The sequence below is a fragment of the Typopeltis vanoorti genome, chromosome 12 (assembly GCF_054136105.1).
Source record: "Typopeltis vanoorti isolate ZY-2024b chromosome 12, IOZ_Tvanoo_1.0, whole genome shotgun sequence".
Classification (NCBI taxonomy): Eukaryota; Metazoa; Arthropoda; class Arachnida; order Uropygi; family Thelyphonidae; genus Typopeltis; species Typopeltis vanoorti.
Window position 1 is genome coordinate 20996892 of NC_143560.1, and position 17941 is coordinate 21014832.

General features: G+C 36.1%; 1 protein-coding gene across 1 annotated transcript in view; it reads right to left on the reverse strand.

Moving 5' to 3' along the window:
• Positions 1-17532, reverse strand: part of LOC150100619 (targeting protein for Xklp2 homolog) — a 293999-nt gene extending 276467 nt beyond the window's left edge. Inside the window, exon 1 of the mRNA XM_090401739.1 lies at positions 17297-17532. Coding sequence (XP_090257865.1) covers positions 17297-17384 — 88 coding nt within the window. The 5' untranslated portion in view covers positions 17385-17532. The remainder of the gene's footprint in view (positions 1-17296) is intronic.
• Positions 17533-17941: the final 409 nt, after the last annotated feature.

Consider the following 17941-nt stretch of genomic DNA (forward strand, 5'->3'; position numbering starts at 1 on the left):
AATTCAAAATGAAATTTTTCAGAACAGGCGTGTTGGTGGTGGGAGAACTAGGGACCATCCATGGAAACTGAACAAGAGTGTGGTTAGCAAGGGTGTTAGAACTAGGTTTTTTACTTGGAGAGTGGTGAATGAGTGAAATAAGCTGCCAGAGTCTGTTGTGGGTGCCATGACTGTGAATGAGTTCAAAGCAAAGTATGATAGATATTGTGCAAATGCTGAATAGTTCTTGACATGATGTTTAAGGCCTCCCTCGATGAGTCTAAAGACCTTGGAGTTGCCGGTAATAATAATAAAATTAAGAAAACAAACATAAATCACACACAAAATAGTAAACAATCAGTAATATTAAAAACAATCCTAATAAGAAGGATGAGCCTGACATGCTGCTACCAATTTATTGATATGCTGCTGACAAATATAGATGTGTTAAGAATGTCAGCAGCATTCTTAAATTACTGTGATCAGCTACTTGCAGTCAGTTTCTACAGGGTGTCCCAAAATTCACGCAAGAAGTAATTTTGATAGAAAACACAGGGTTTTAAATAAAAATTGAAATTTCTTATTGATTCATAAAGTATGGAGTATAGGGTTATGCATGGAATAGCATATCGGGTAAATGGCCTCCACGGCTATGCTGGAACATACACACTCTTTTGTCGAAATTTTCCATGACTGTTTTGCATAAATGTGGCTGAATTTCGTTGATATGGCGCTCAATTACCTCTTTCAAGGCGTGAGTGGTCGTGGGCTTGTTGGCATCAACCTTAGACTTCAAAAAACCCCAAAGAAAAAAGTCCAACGGCGTTAAGTCACATGATCTGGGCGGCCAATTCTGATCACCAAAACGGGAAATTACCCGACTAGGAAATGACTCATGCAGCAATTGAATTGTTTCTCGGGCTGTATGGCATGTGGCACCGTCTTGTTGAAACCACATGTCGTACACATCCACATCTTGCAATTTAGGCACAAAAAACTGGATTATCATGTCGCAATAGCGAGCACCATTAACTGTTATTGCCTTACCAGCCGCATTTTCGAAGAAGAATAGACCGATGATGCCTCCAGCCCAAACTCCGCACCAAACAGTGACACGTTGTGGATGCATTTGTTTCCCAACAATCGCTCGTGGATTTTGTGAATCCAAAATGCGACAATTTTGTCGATTAACGAAGCCATCAAGATGAAAATTAGTCTCATCGCTGAAGATGATTTTGTTCGAAAAATAAGAATCCACTTGTTGTTGTTCCATAATCCATTCAACGAACTCTCTTCGCTGTGTGTGGGCAATAGGCTTTAGTTCTTGAGTTAATTGAACTTTGTAAGCATAAAGATGCAAATCTTTCGTAAGAATACGCTGTAGAGAGCTTCTCGAAATGCCCGTTTCAAGACCACAGTGCCGAATCGATGTTCCTGGACTCTCAGCAACACTCTCACGAACTGCTTCGATGTTTTCTGTTGAACGACTTGTTGAAGGACGGCCAGACTGTATAAGATCACTAATTGATCCAGTTTCCTTGAATTTTTTAATTAATATTTTCACAGTTGATGAAGTTAAATCACTATTCCGACCATATTTTGTACGAAAATTGCGAACTGTAGCTGCCAAACCTTCATTATTTTAAAAATATTGCTCAACAATGAAAGTGCGTTGTTCTTTCGTGTAGTGCTCCATTTTTAATAACCCTGAACTGTCAGCTGTCACGCTGTCTTTTTTTTTTCTCGTTGGCAACACTTTACCGCACAAATGGCGCTAAATTTAAATCTTGCGTGAATTTTGGGACACCCTGTATTTTTAGTTAAAAGATTTGTGAATGTACTAAACCCACGTTCCAGTCAATATGATGATTGAAATGCAATTAAAATCTTTTTTACTACAGCCCACAATCCAGGATAAAGTATGGGTATATATAAAAAAAAAATAAAAAAAAAAAAAAAAAAATGAAAATATGGGCATCTGCTTTTGCAACCAGAACTGTTGGTACCCATTTTTTAATTTTAATTTCAATTGCTCATTTGTTGCTACTTCTATCAGTTCTTGTGATTGTAAAGATTCTTCTGTGTTTGTACTTGAAAATGGATCCAAAACCTAATCGGGTATTTTCATTTCAAGAATATCTTTAAATTGTTGGTTGAAATCACAATGGAGAGCCTTCAAGTGCTGACAATACTGAGCAAGTCTTCATCACATTTTTCTACTGATGATAGATTTGGAAACTGGCTGAATTTTCTTCATCCTAAGTTTCGTTTGTACAGGACAAGTTTTGAGACAAACACAGAAATATCAGCTTTTGTTTTTATTAAATTCTTATTAATTCTTTTAAATTATTTTTATTAAACTTGTGCAGTTCTAGATTTGTTTCATTAAATTTGTTAAACAAGTCAGTCAAATAAGCTATGTCACTTTTGAAATTAATCAAGTTGGCTCATAAAGAATCAACTCTGTTTCCTAAAAACTGTAGTACTGAGTCAAAGAGTTTATAAAATCGATTCAAACAGGCATCCCTTTGATAGCCAGTGAACTTCTGTATGGAGCAGCAAGTGATTGAATTCTTCGTTTTCAATACAAAGTTGTCCAAACAATCTGTCATTCAATGAATGACTTTTGATTTTGTCAACTGCTGTAATACAACCTGTGTAGGCAATCACTCAGGTATTTGGCAACTGAATGTTGATGATGAATCACACAGTGTACAGTGAATACATTTGGAATTTGGAAGCACCCCTGAAATATGCAATAAAACTGCGATAGCACCCTACCATTGCTGGAGAACCATTGGTAGCAGCTGACAAGATATTATTCAGAGGGATTTCTTTTTCTTTAAAAATGTATGGAGCAGCAAGCGATTCTCTCTCAATGCATGAAATATCGATTCTACTTTAGTGTCAGTTAGCAAATAATAATTCTTAGCAATTTTTTTCTTCTTTTATGCATCGTACATATGATAAAAGTAAGGCTTCATTTGTAAAGTAGACTCATCAAGTTGTATAGAGAGTTGGGTTGTTTTTAAATACTGATATAATGAGTCTTCAACATCCTGGGCCATTTCATCAATTCTTCGTTGCAGTATATTATCACTCAAAGGAATTTTCTTGATAATATCAGAGGCTGGCTTGTGCAGTACAGTGCGTATGACCTCACTAACAGCTGGTAGGATTAGTGCTTCACCAACATTATGTGGTTTTCCCGATTTAGCAATCAGTAAGGAAATGTTGTAAGAGGCGTGCAACCCATCATCATCATCATCTAATTTGGATGAAAACATACCTGCCAATGTTTTTGGCAGGTTTGTTTTTATACATTCATACTGATGAATGTATGAAGTCTTGAAAGCTTCATACATTCATTTGAAAAAACATTTTGGCAAATCAGGCACATTGCTAATGTTTTGTTTGTAGCCGATTGAACAAAGCAGTATCAAATATTTGATATCATATTGCGCACATTTCTGCTTAGGTTCAGCCATGATATTATCTCTAAAAGTAAATTTACAAAATTGCCAGAATGCAATTTCTCACATACCTAAACCAAATTATTTTTATAAGAAAAGTTATAAAAATACTCAAGTGAAACCTCCTGTTTTATTGGAACAACAATAATTTGCTTTGTGTGTAATCTGTGTAAGTACTGACTACGTATCAAATATGCACTAAAATTTTTATGTACTACATCAAATTGCTAACTGTTTGTCACACAATTCAGAAACAATCTAAAACTGATTTCATACATCTCACATATTTATAGTATTATACAATGAATAAGTCATAATGTTCACATGTTCCTGCCGATGCATACTGGACTTGTAAAATCCCAATCACTTGTGCATGCCTGCCAACACTTTGCTTGCTAGGACCTGCCGCCGGACTTCAACGTTGGTTGGCTGTAACTTGCATTTTGTACGTTTCCTTGGAAAATAAAGCAACCATTATGACCTTTACTTACGTTATACAACAGCTATATCATCAAAAGTTTTGATGATAAATTATTTTCAGCACCTAATTTTTGTCCTTTATGCTTTCACCGCCCTCTTTTGCTCATGAGGCCACTACCGCTCCGCCCCCTGGATCGTTCCAGCACCCCCAAGGGGCAGTACTGCCCACTTTGGGAACCACTGATCTAAACGAGTTTGGTGTCAGGAGTCTTGAGAAAGTGTTCAGTGAGCATTCGGGTATACAAAGTCAGGGAAACTAGAATGTTTAGGTGGGATGCAGAAGAGTGATCATATGATACAAAATGTAGCGCTTCAGGTTAACTTTAGTCAGCTAAGTAACACAAGGTGTAAGAGGTTGTGAAATGAAGGGGTATTGCAGTTTATATATACTTATGCCAGAAGTATTTGAAATAAGGTTGAAAAGTTTCTCAAGACTCCTGACACCAAATCCGTTTAGATCAGTGGTTTTTCTAATGACAGCAGAGGAATTAAAGCCAAAAGAGTAGACGTATATAAAGGTGGACAGGAATTCAGAGGGAGGTTCATTTGAGGCTATCTAGTGTGAAAGAGTGGCCAACCAAGCTGAATATATAATTGGCTGCTGTTATAATCCAAGGAATATATGGGAGAATGTAGATAACATACACTCACAAATTAGCATGATGAGTACAGGTTGAGTAATTATTATGGGGGAACAGAGCTAAACCAAATAGCTGAATTGCTATGTAAGCATTTTGCAGGGGTGTACCATCTAGGTGGTGACCAGATGTGACATTGACTGATAGAAGAATAGAGGTTGAAGAAATGGAGATGCTTGAAATATTGCAGAACCTCAATACGAACACAGCCATGAGATTAGATGGCATATCAGTCTGCATATGCATATTATGAGAAAGTTGCATATTATCAGCTCCTCAGACCAAACTGTTTTAGCATCAATAGTGGAAAGGTGCCATTGGAGTGGAAAGAGGACAAAATAGTCCCACTGAATAAAGGAGGCTCCAAGACAGAAGCAGCAAATTATAGGCCAATCTCAAGCATCTCAAGAGTGGTGGTTAAGGTACTGGAGAAATTGGTGAAAGACACAATTCAGGACTAGATAGATAGATAGGAATATGATACTATAAGCAGCAACATGGTTTTGTGAAGGGTAGATTACTTAAGATAGTAAGGGTAGAAACTTAGTTTGCTTACTTTTTATAATCAAGTGACAATGGAGTTGGATAAGAGAAATGGCTACTCAGTGATACTGCTTGACTTAACAAAAGCATTTGCAAGATTCCACATAGAACTCTTATTGCATAAATTGGAGCAAATGGGGAAGGATATGAATCTAGGGATTTGGATTAGAGGGTGGCTGATGGACAATTATCAAAGAATGGTTGATTCTGGAGTTGAGTCCAGAACAGGGCTCAGTATTTGGTCCTCTGTTGTATAATTTGTATATCAATGATATAGGTAATGATTTGACAGGAAATGTTCAGTTTGTTGATGATGCTAAACTGGGAAGATCAATGGTAAATGAAGGTGATGCAGAGATCCTGCATGAAAAAATTAAACAGATTAGAAGTATGGACAAAGGTAAATGACAGCCAGTTTAATGGGGCCAAGTGTAAGATCATGCACTTTGGGAAGAGATCAGAAGCTATGTACTATATTGATGGAACTGAAACTGATGAAGCCAAGGACTTGGGTGTAATTGTGGTTAGGGAGTTGTAGTTTAGAGGGCATATTGTGAAGGTAACCAAAACAGCACATCCGATTACATGGTTGTTGAAGACACACTAACAAGCAGGAATAGAAAGGTTATTGTTCCACTATATAAGGCTTTAATAAGGCCACATCTCGACTACTGCACAAAAAGCTGGACTCCCAGATTCTGTGGTAATGAAGTTGTGGAGATGATCCAGAGGCAAGTGACTAAGATTGTGGCAGGTCTGTGGAATGCTCCGTATAAGAATAGATTTATGGTTTGTAGGTTTCAAAAATTAGCTGACAGATGAAAAAGAAGAGAAATGATAGAAGTATTTAAGTTGTTAAAGGGATTTTATAGGATTGAGACTGAAGAGTTTTTTAATAAATGACAAGAAGGGAGAGAACAAGGAGTCACCAGTGGAAGTTGTATAAGAGTGTGGTCAACAAGGGTGTTAGAACTAGGATTTTTACTTGGAGTATGGTGAGTGGGTTGACAGAGATGGTTGTGGATGCTTCATCAGTGAATGAATTTAAGGAGAAGCATGATAGGTATGTGAATGATGGCTAGTACGTGAATAAATGGATCTCCCACAATGAGTGTTCTGACTCCATGGAGATACCTGTATTATAATAATAATAATAATGTTAGAAGTATCAAGAATGAGAGGGAAGGTTTCTGGCATTAGTTAGTTCAACCTCCCCAAAATTTATGGGGCTTAGTGAGACTTGGATGACAATGAATGATGTAGTTACAGGGATAAAATATGAGGGATTTATTTTCAGAAAGGATAGAGAAGACAGAATGGGAGCAACTGCTGATGATGTAGCAGATCAATTGTGACCATAAAGAGATGTGGAAGGCAATTCATTTGAGATAATGACTAATAGGACAAAATATACAGTTATTTGTTGCGGTCAGAGGGAGTGAGGGCACTATGGATGATGTGGAAGATATGCAACAGCAAAATACAATGAATACAGGTCAAGTAATTATTACTGGTGGGGGGGGGAACTTCAACTATGGGCACAGAATTGAAGGAGAAAAAAAATCACTTGGCAGGAAGGAAATAAAATAAATAGAATTTGTACACCTACTAAGAGATAATTACTTGAAATAGCATGAGGCAATGTGGTCTCAACTTGGAAAGGTGCAAAAAGTGGAAATTTCCAGTTTTAATTCCCATTTTCCCACATTTATTGTTAAGTGCTATATATGTGAAATTCCAGAACTAGTGATTAACAGGCTTAGCAGGCAGCATAGAAGAGTGCAACAGCATGAGAATTCGTTTTAACGGAAGGTTGTTAGTAGTGCATGAGAGACAATCAAGAAGTATCTGAAGGAAGCAATATCACATTGTATATTCATGGTCAGGAGGATAAATCACTTAAGAGTTAGATTAATGAGTAGCATCACCAAGCAGAAGCTCCAAAAAAAAAAAAATAATAATAATAATAATAAATGTTGTGGAAGGTATAATAAGGAAAAAAGAGATCAGCAGGCTCACGAGCAGTACAAAGCCCAGAAGAAAAAAAAGTGATTAACCATGGTAAGAAAGACAAAATCAGATTGCAAGAAGAAATTACCTGAGCAGGCCAGAGGAAATCCCAAAGAATTATTTCACTATGTGGCAAGTAAAAGGAAGAATGAGTATGGAAGAATAACTTTTCCAAGTGATAATAATAGAGAAGTGACAGAGGTAAACAAAATAGTTGAGTTATTGAGCAACTTCTTCTTCTTCTGCAGCTTCTCCCACTTAAGTGGGGTCACTGTTTGTAATGAGTCTCCTCCACACCTTCCTGTCTTGGGCTGTCACCACATCCAAGTTCTTCATCTTCAAGTCCTCTTCTACCAGCTCCCTCCATCTCTTCTTTGGCCGCCCATGCTTCCGCCTTCCTTGCACATCCATCTGCATGACCCTTCTTCCCACATATTCGTCCTCCCTCCTCATCACATGACCAAACCATCTCAACCTTGCCTCCTGTATTTTTGCTTCTAAGTTCGTAACTTTCACTGTTCCCCTAACATAGTCATTTCTCAGACGATCCTTTCTGGTCACACCACACATCCACCTGAGCATTCTCATCTCTGCTACTTCCATCCTGCTGATGTTATTTTTCCTCAGGGCTACAGTTTCTATAGCATATGTCATAGCTGGCCTCACTACTGTCCTATAAATTTTGCCTTTCAGATTGATCGGCACCCTCTTATCGCATAACACTCCAGCCATCTCCCTCCAGTTTCTCCAACCCGCTTGTATCCTGCATCCCACTTCCTTCTCAGCTCCTCCATCTTCTTCCACTGTTGAACCTAAATATCTAAAGTCTCTCACCTTCCTGATGACATTTCCTTCAAGCTCCAGATCTGTCTCCTGGCTGCCACCAACTGCGCAACACATATACTCTGTCTTACTTCTGCTCAGTCTCATACCTCTCTCTTCCAGTACTTTTCTCCATATTTCCAGTTTAGTTCCCGCTTCTTCTCTTAAATCTACACACAACAAGATGTCATCTGCATACAAGTTATTGAGCGACCCTATGCATAAATCTGTTATCCGAGTGAGGATGCTGCTGTGGAAGGAACTGATATTATTATTATTATGTGACACCTCCAGGGAGTCCAAAGACTCATCGAGGGAGAGTGTGCCAACAGCATCAAGCGATTTTATTCCCTTCCAACTACTAACCACGCTCAAACCTGCTTAACTTTTTGCGTGAACCATTAGTAGCATTAGTAGAATTTTGATATCATGATTAAACATGATATCAAAATAGGAGATGTTAATATCAGCTCTCTGCTTTATGCGGAGGATGTTATACTTCTAAATAAATCCGCTACAAGTCTGCAAGATTCTCTGACTAAATTGAATAACTGTTGTAATAGATATGGTATGAAGGTCAGCAATAAAAAGACAAAGACAATGAAAATAGGCAGAATCATTGAAAATGTCAACTGTGTTGTGAATGGAGAACCTGTGGAACAAGTAAAACATTTCAGCTACTTAGGCACAATTTTTACTGAAGATGCTAAATTAAATATAGAAATAGACAACACAATCAGCAAAGCTGGTATGATAGGAAGTCAATTGAATAAATTCATATGGAATAAGAGAAAAATTAGTCCGAACACTAAATTAGCTATATACAAGAGAGTGTTCAAACCAGTTTTAACTTATGGATCTGAGAGCTGGGTCAGAAGTAAAACACTTGACCAAAGACTAGAGACCGCAGATATGAGAGTCCTGAGAAAGATTACAGCCGTGAACAGATGGCATCAATGGCAATATCATATTACAACGAGGATATTAGGAAAGAACTTAACATTGTCAGCATCCAGGAATGCGTTAGCAGAGCTAATCTCAGGTGGTATGGACACTTAAACAGAATGGGCGAAGAAAGATTAGCAAAACAAGTGTTCTCTGCCAGGTTGGCAGCAAAACGACCCAGAGGAAGACCAAGATATAGGTGGATTGATATGGTACAAAGTGCCTTAGACGATAGAAATATAAGATCTGATAATGTTGGAGTCTTGACAAGTAACAGACTGATTTGTAGGAAAATTGTAGATAGAAAGTTAATAATGATGTAATTTTTTTCATGTAGTACTATCATATCCTGTACACCCTTGAGGGTACATGGCAGGAATTTGATGATGATGATGATGATAATAAAGTGACAATTGAGTTAAATAAAATGTTAAATTTGTGATCCTTGTAAACTTCATAAGAGAATTTACTTGATCACAATTTAACAAGTAGAAACCTTAATGAGAAAATAGTGCTTGCATCTTGGTATAAATGAAATAAATATATTGAAAAGAATAATTGTTAACTAGTATAAGAACATTGATTGTATAATATTAGAAAAATAAGATAATTAATTTACAGTATTTAGTTATAAAAGTTTTGCATGTAAAAGGCTTGCTTGTTATACGCTTAAAACAAGAGATTGTAAGTTATGCTAATTCTTAGAAAAATTGGGTGAGCTGATAGAGTTTGATAAAGCTGACTCATAGAATTACCTAGAAACAAAGTAAAGTCCAAGGTCACAGTCCCCGATTTAGACACTGCCACAAGTCAGTCACGTGCACACGGCCCACCAAAGGTAGAAGTTTCAGCAGGGAGATGCCACCCTAACAGGTTACGAGAAATGTATCATGATATTGCGGGGGGAAGAAAATTAATTGCAGAAGGTGCCGATAGGGTCATAATATAAAAGGGTTAGGACCCCCCCCCCCACACACACACACAGGGTCTTTTGCCAGTTTTCGTTTGGAGGTTACCTTATGCAGTTTTACTGAGTGCCGGTCAGGAGTTCCCTCCGTCCGCCACGACATGGAATATCATGAAGTGGGATTTAGGTCCCGGTTTCCTACCATTGAGAACAAAGGACACCACATGGTCAGGAGGATAGGTATTTACTATATACTAAGCCAATCCTGCTCTAAAAGAAAGAGATCATCAATAGAAATTGTAGACATTCTCATGCCGTATCTGATGATTGCAGATCAGCAGATAGATCGTGTTTCCTTAGAAGGAGCCTGATATACTGTCACCGTGATCCAAAGAACCCCGGATTCGTCCCACTACAGAAGGAGATATTCTTCAGGAATTGCAGACAAGTAACGTCTAGTAGAAGAGTTTCATCAAACGGTATTGTAAAACGTTTTATGTTAATTCTGTTAATTTAATATGGCTGTAATTGTAATTCGTATTACTAAGCAATTGAAGGATTTGAATGAGAGTTGAACTACGACTTTAGCTCACTTAATAGTATAGAGAAAGAGGAAACTAGTTCATCAGTATTACTGAATGAGTGATAGTGTGTATAGATACTAGTATATGTAATTTACCCTTAACTGAGAAAGGTCAAGAGAATTGAATGTAGCGTTCATTGTAGTAACGGAATTGCTAAGTCCAAATAACTCTTGTAAATTAATGTGAGTAATCCAATTGTGTCTAATTGAATTATTGTGTCATTTTATTGTGCTTAAGCGGGTGAAAGATTTAAGCCAACTTAATTGTTAACGGGAAAGCCCCTTTATCTTGTGTGTAGAGTCCTTTGTGGGGGCATAACAGTTTATCCCACGTACTAGTGTGAAATTTTCATATTTTGTGCTTTGCTTATCTTATTAACATTGTATCATCTTAGTATTGAATTGTAGTGTTTAGAATTTAATGTACTGTATTGTATTTATGAGTTTAATAAACTTTTGCTTATCAAATATTCAGTTGTCTGAAATTGCCATTCAATGCACTGCTTGTTATAACGTACGAACCTAGACGCAGGGGGAGAAAAAAAAAGTTAAATTACGAGATCAAGGTTATGACTACATGATTATTTCACTTCTAGACTTATTTAGGAATTTGCTTCTTGTTTTAAATTTCTTTATAAACTAAATACCCTAAATGGCGCAGCTTAAAAAAATAAAATGTTTTAGGATACTAAGAGGAGCAACAGCTTAGATTTCTAGTACGGAAGTGACGATACGCGAAGAAAAGAATAAGATATATAAAGGAAAGTAAAGTATAAGGGAAATATATAAATAAACAAGAATGGAACACAACGAAAAGGAACAGTTATATGATAAATACTGCTGGATTTCACAAAGACACTTGACAGAATACCATATGGAACTCTGTTACACAAATGACGATGGATATGAAGGTGATGATATGCATATGAGGATGGTTGTAGATACAAAACAGTAATATGTGGAGTAGCACAGTCCAGAAGAAAGCAGGTGACTAGCAATGTCCACAAGGCTCTGTGGACAATCACTGTTTAAATGATATATTGTTATTATTATTACTATTAAGAGAGAACAGAACTCCAGGATGTCACAAACTCATCGAGGGAGGACATACTATTTGCACTAGTTGTCATAACTCTGCTTGAATTCATTCTTGCTATTTACACAACATCTAATGGCAATCCATTCCAATCACGCACAATTCTATGAGAGAAAAATCTAGCCCCCCCCCCCCTTGACACTATTCATTCTTAACTTCCAAGAATGCTCTCATATCCTTCCCCCACCCTCCATAAAATAAAAAATCCCATTTACTAAAATTCTGTATAACCTTTTCAGAAGTCTAACTCTCAACCTTATCATCAATCTTTCTGCTGTTTGCTGGTGTCTGCAGCCTACAAATTCTCAATCTGTCTTCATAATCAATATTCCAGTCTTGATATAATTTTTGACACTCACCTTTGCACTCTCTCCACTGCATCAGAATCATCATAGAAACCAGGAGACAAGATCTACATGCAACAGTGTAAGTGAGGTCTTATCAAGGCCTCGTAAAGAGGCAAAATGACGTCCTTATCTTTACACATTGAAGTTCGTTTCAGCCATGGCCCCCCCCACAAGGGTAGAGCTGACAGGGCTCTAGCCTGGGGGGCCCATCTTGTTGGATCGGCTAGTTAAGTGAGACTAACAAAAGACAAAAAGAAACTTTATAAAATAAGAATGAATATGTGCTGAGAAGGACTACTAGCTTTCACAATCGTTTCCAACCCATTATCCATCTTTTCAGACTTATGGTTACGCTTCTGAACTTCCAAATTGAAAGGATTTACTTTAGTTTTCGGTTTTTGTCCGTCCGTCTCGCTTTCTATGCATGCCGTCGTTTCAATGCTGACGCTACCCCGATGTTACCAGCACACTACCCTACCAGTGCCTATGCTATGGACAATGAGAGAATTTTATTTTATTCATAAAAGAGAAAGCTTTATTTGATAGTTTTAGTTGGTTAAGTTGATCTCAAAAAAGAAAATTTTCTACAAAATTCTTTATTTGAGAAGGATTTGTTTTAACTGATTAAAATTTTGCTAGTTAGTAAAAGAAAATATAAAGCCTTTTTAGTTATGATTTTTTTGTATGAAACAAACTTAATTTTTTTTCCAGATCATACAAATTTAAGATATTAAAAATATTTAAATAAATTGCTCTCAAGCAAGCAAAGACGTTCTAGTTAAAATAAATAAAATCCCAATGTCTGATTCAAAGTACAAACATAAGTCCGGAGCTCAGAAGAGGAAACTTAAATCCGAGAGAGAGAAAATCGAAAGCATCACAAGGTCGTCAATTCATAACCACATTCTTAAAATCTGAAAATGAAAAGGACATAGTTCCCAGTACTGATCATAGTGAAGGTGGTGATAATGTTTGTGACATTGAAATCCAAACAGAATAGCAGTGTCAAATTGAAACTCATAAAGCAGTCGAAAGTCAAGCGACTTTACATGTGAACCTCTTGCAACTGAAGAAAAGGCCGCAAGTGAAAAACCTGCAGGAGTGACTATGAAAGAATATGATACAGTTGATGCTTCAGTTGCAGGCCCTGCTGAAAAATCTGATATAAAATATGATGACCCTAGTATTTGGCCTAGAGTAATCTCACACAACATGCGGCAAGAGATGGTACGAACTATCAGCTTTCAAGAATTCCAAAAGATTTATAAGGAATTGCCAAGAGATCTTAATGGTATGAAATTTCAAGATATTTTGCTCTATACAAAAACAAAAGATGAAAGAACAAGAGAACATTTTCCAAGAGAATGGAGTCTACCATGGAGTGTATCAAAAGAAAATCTTTATTGTCTACCATGTTGTATTTTTTGCGACTCTAATAACGAAAACTAAAGCAGTTTAGCCCAAGAAGGATTTTCACCTAGAAATAAGCATTGGAAAAAGTTGTATGGTATATTGCCTCTTCACAAAAAAAGTGCCGAACACAGAAAACAATATTTGGCCTGGAAATTTTGCAGTCATTGAAAGGACATGGAATCGATAAAAACTTACAACTACAAATTCAATATGAAACAAATAAGTGGAGAGCACTTCTGCAATGGACTGTAGATCCATTGCAGAAGTGCTGTAATGTAATGTTATTTTTATCATCCAGAGGCTTAGCATTTCAAGAAGAGAACACGAAGATTGGAGATACTCATAATGGGAATTTTTAAAGTATATTAGATATAGCCAAGAACGACTTAATCCCTTATCAATTTTGTGCATCGAAAATGATTTGGCTATGCTTTTGTATTATCATTTAAACTAATTGATCCTAAACCCTGTAGAGAAATGTGTTGTCCTTAACCTGAGCGACAGGTAGAGGAGGCTTGCCAAAAATCCTGATCTGGAGCCTCGCTTCAGGATATGGGGGCCCTGGTTTCAGCATTGCAATTATTCTCTCAGTTGTATTTGCAATCTTTAATACATGGTCCCTGAACTTCAACTTGCTATCTACTAACACTCCAATATCCCTAGCCTGATCAGTTTCTTCTAGCATAACCCCCACCAATATAATACGACACTGGATAACTAATCACACCAAAGTACATGACCTTACATTTATTAACATTGAACTGACAGCAATTTTCACATGTCCTCAATTCCAAACTATTCAAATCATTCTGCAAGTACTGCATATCAGCAGCAGTCCTGATTGATTGAGTGGTCTCATCCATCCCCTCAGGATAGGTAGAGCCCTCTAATGAGGGGTTCACAACGAAATTAATGCAGCCGGTTGATCACTCCTTGTTGCATCCCCTAAGGGTAGTATTCATGACTATAATCCATATGTGTTCATGGGGCTGGTTTGCCTGCTTGGGGGATGAAAAACCCCAGATAAAATGGCAGAAAAAACCCTCTTGTCCATGCCCAAGACCAGCTAACTTGGCTGTGGCTGAGGAAGATCCTTAAGCTCCTCACGTCATTGACGGGAATCAAACCTAGGACACTCCTTCCCCAGGCATATGGTTGCGAAGTGCAAAACCACTAGGCTAACCACATGGACAGTCCTGATTACCCTAGCTATCTTTGCATCATCAGCAAACAGCTGTATATCACATGTCAAATCCTTCCCAATATCATTAAATTTGTTGTTGATTCCAAAAAAAAAAAAAAAGTCTTTCAAGTTTGGATTTACTGTAATGTATTTCTCCCCCCCACACACACATTTCATTCTATGCAAGACAATAGGGTCTAAAAATTACTGTTTCTTAAATCTCAGGCAGTTTCACACAGCCATATTTATTTGTATTTGGTTAATTTTTTGAAATCTGCTGTTGATTCCAACAAAGTCTTTAAGTTTGTGTTTGCTGTGGTTAAGCATAGTACTTTATTTTTTTCATTTGATTCTGTGCAAGGTGTGCAGCACAAGCTAGACTGATCATAGTTGTGGCATTGGATATATTTCTTGTGTTCTGCAAGGTGATGTTAACAGATTTTCCACTTTCTGTTAACATCATTTATAACATGACAAGCTTCAAGAACAGGGTATCTTGTACACACCTGTTCCACCCTCCCCCTTTTTTTTTTTTGCAACATCCACTTCAAATCTTTAATCCAAAATTTTAGTTTTAAATGGATCTCTTCAATTTTGCTTTCCAGTTAGTTCTTCTATTTGAAGGATACCATGTATAAACAGATAGAGTACATCTGTGGGTTCTTTCTTTTCTTTAATAATTTCTATATGGAGCGCTTTAGAAAATCATCCTCTTGATACTGCAATTCTCAAACCGTCTATCCACCTAAATTAATAATTTCTTCTCCATTTGACTACGTGACTTGGACATATTACTCTTTTCTCCATCACATCAACGGCCAATACTCCAGAAAATCATATGATTTTCCAAAAATTATATCATATTGAGGGGGGGGGATGTAAAGATATCACCTTACATCCACCCCTCAACATACAGATTATAATAATGCTGTTTAGTATTTTCTGTATCAGATTACCTCAGAAAAAAATTGCTACAACTTTAAAGAAATATAATGCGCACTGCTTTCAAACTGAAAGCAGTGCACATTATATTCCAGTCCCTCTCCTCCATCCCTGTTCCAGGTTTTTACAAAATTTCCTGTTCTTGCAGTGTATTATGATTCAACTGTGAAATCTAACATCTGTCTTGAAGAACCCATGACATATATCCACCATTGTAACTATTGTCAGTCTAAGGCAATTCCAGCACACAACCTGTCAGGACTTTCGGTTTCCAGTTTAATATTGTTTTTGTGTGCTATTACAATTTTTATATTGTATCCCAGATTTTTTGATGACAGAAAACATTGGAACTATCAAATCTGTGTTTAATTATTTCACTGTGTCAGTACATTTCATAAAACCTGAAGATGAACTTACACCAGCACACATGAGTCTAAATATGTTTCCACTGATCAAGAGATACTGAGGTAACTGCTGTGAACACTGACCTAACACAAATACCATCTACAACTAGAATACTATATAATCCACACCATCCTAGTAAAATTGTTGACATTTTCTTGACCAGCACTCCTTCCAAATACATTCCAGATGTCACTTTTCCACTTAGTAACTCAGCCCATAACTTCATTCAACTTTTCTTCTTTTTTTGAAACACACCTCCATCACCCAACTATTCTCATTCTCCTCATTAGCTCACTGCCTCACAGTATAAACAATACTGGTAAAAAATTTGTTCAACTTGATAATATTTTGAACTTCCAGCTAGTATCTTTAGAGCACAAACTGCAACCTTATAAAGCAATCAACTATGTAGTTGCAGAAACAGTTCAAATTATAACTGAAAAGATATACTGGTCTAAGTTGCCATCTGGGATTGTTGATAAAAAAATTTGCTCAACTTCACATCTAGTCTCACTTCAGAGAGAGAAGCTATGCAAATTCTGGTCACTGAGAATAACCTTCTCGCATATCTTAAGCAAATTAATATAGCCATACTTGTTCAGATTGGCAGATGTTTTATAGTTGATGCTGATTCTAAAAATAGTCCTCATGTTACTTACAACTGGCAAACATAAAAATAACAAACTAGCATGTAGTTTATAAATCTTGTGATAATCACATGACTATTAATGTTAATGACAGGACAGGTACATTTAAAGATTAGAACAGTTACCAGCGTTGAATCTCTAGGTGAGTATTCTGAATTAATATGCAAAAATATTTATTATTTCAATTATTCCATATTTATGGAATTTCAATTTCTAGTAATAAAAAAAAATCAAAGACTGTATTATATAATATAAAATATTCTGTTATAAATAAAGCTCGCAGTTCTCAAAACGATTTACTTATACAGTAAATGAATGAACTATGATAAATAACCACATTACAAACAAAATACTGTTGTATCACTTGAAAATTAGAAAGTAAATCATAATAAAAGTGTTTCAGAGATCAACCACACAAATTTCTTTTCAAGTTGGATTGAAGTTGAATTTCCTGAAGTGTGCAACACAAACAACAAAATTCAATTATTTAGCATCACCCTCAAAATACCATTTTCTGTGGACCATATCAAATACTTTATATGTGAATAAACAGTTACATATTTTTATCATATATATATATATATATATATATATATATATATATATATATATATATATATATATATATGTGTGTGTGTGTGTGTGTGTGATAAAAATATATATAGCATCACCCTCAAAATATTAATAACTCTATTTTATGTAGACTGTATCGAAAAGACTTTATATGTGAAATTACATATTTGATCATGTGTGTGTGTATACATATGTGCGTGTGAATAAAGTCATACATTTGAACATATAATTTGTACAGCGCGACACATTATCGACATCTGCTTAGTGTGTCAGTACTAACAACCAAAAGTTTTTAAAACAGTAATTTTACCAAAATAGTTTTCCAAATCCGATTCATCAGCTAGCGACTGAAAGTCTACATACTGCGGACAATCATAATCCCAGTTAATTTTATCCATTTTTATTTCATTACATAAAATGAACACACTTCTATATAACGACTTCTGCAATAAAATCTGGCCACATGCATTTGAAATCGCCTCGTTTATTCCTCCACCAATCAGCGATGCGGGCTATTCGCTATGACGTTGAATTAATACTTTTTGATAAACAGAAAACCTGCACAAAAGTATTAAAATACGCACATCTCGAAATCACAGTAAAAAATTGCCAGATATTTCGGATAACTCCCGGAAGAAAAAAAAATTAACACAGATGTAAAATTCACAAATTGGAAAAAAAAAAAGAAAAAAGAATATATATATATATATATATATATATATATATATATATAGTTTTAGGAAAAAAAAAAATTGAATGACTAGAACCGAGATTTAATTAAAAAGGTTTTAATATAAACACACTACTAGTTTCGGCCTGTAACAGCCTTCTTCAAGTGACATTATAAAAGAAAAAAAACTAAACATTGAGGGTTAAAAGACTATGAACAACATAGACAGTCTTTATACATAATTAACTTTAAAACGTTGTAGTTGTATTTGAAGCTGTTCTTTCA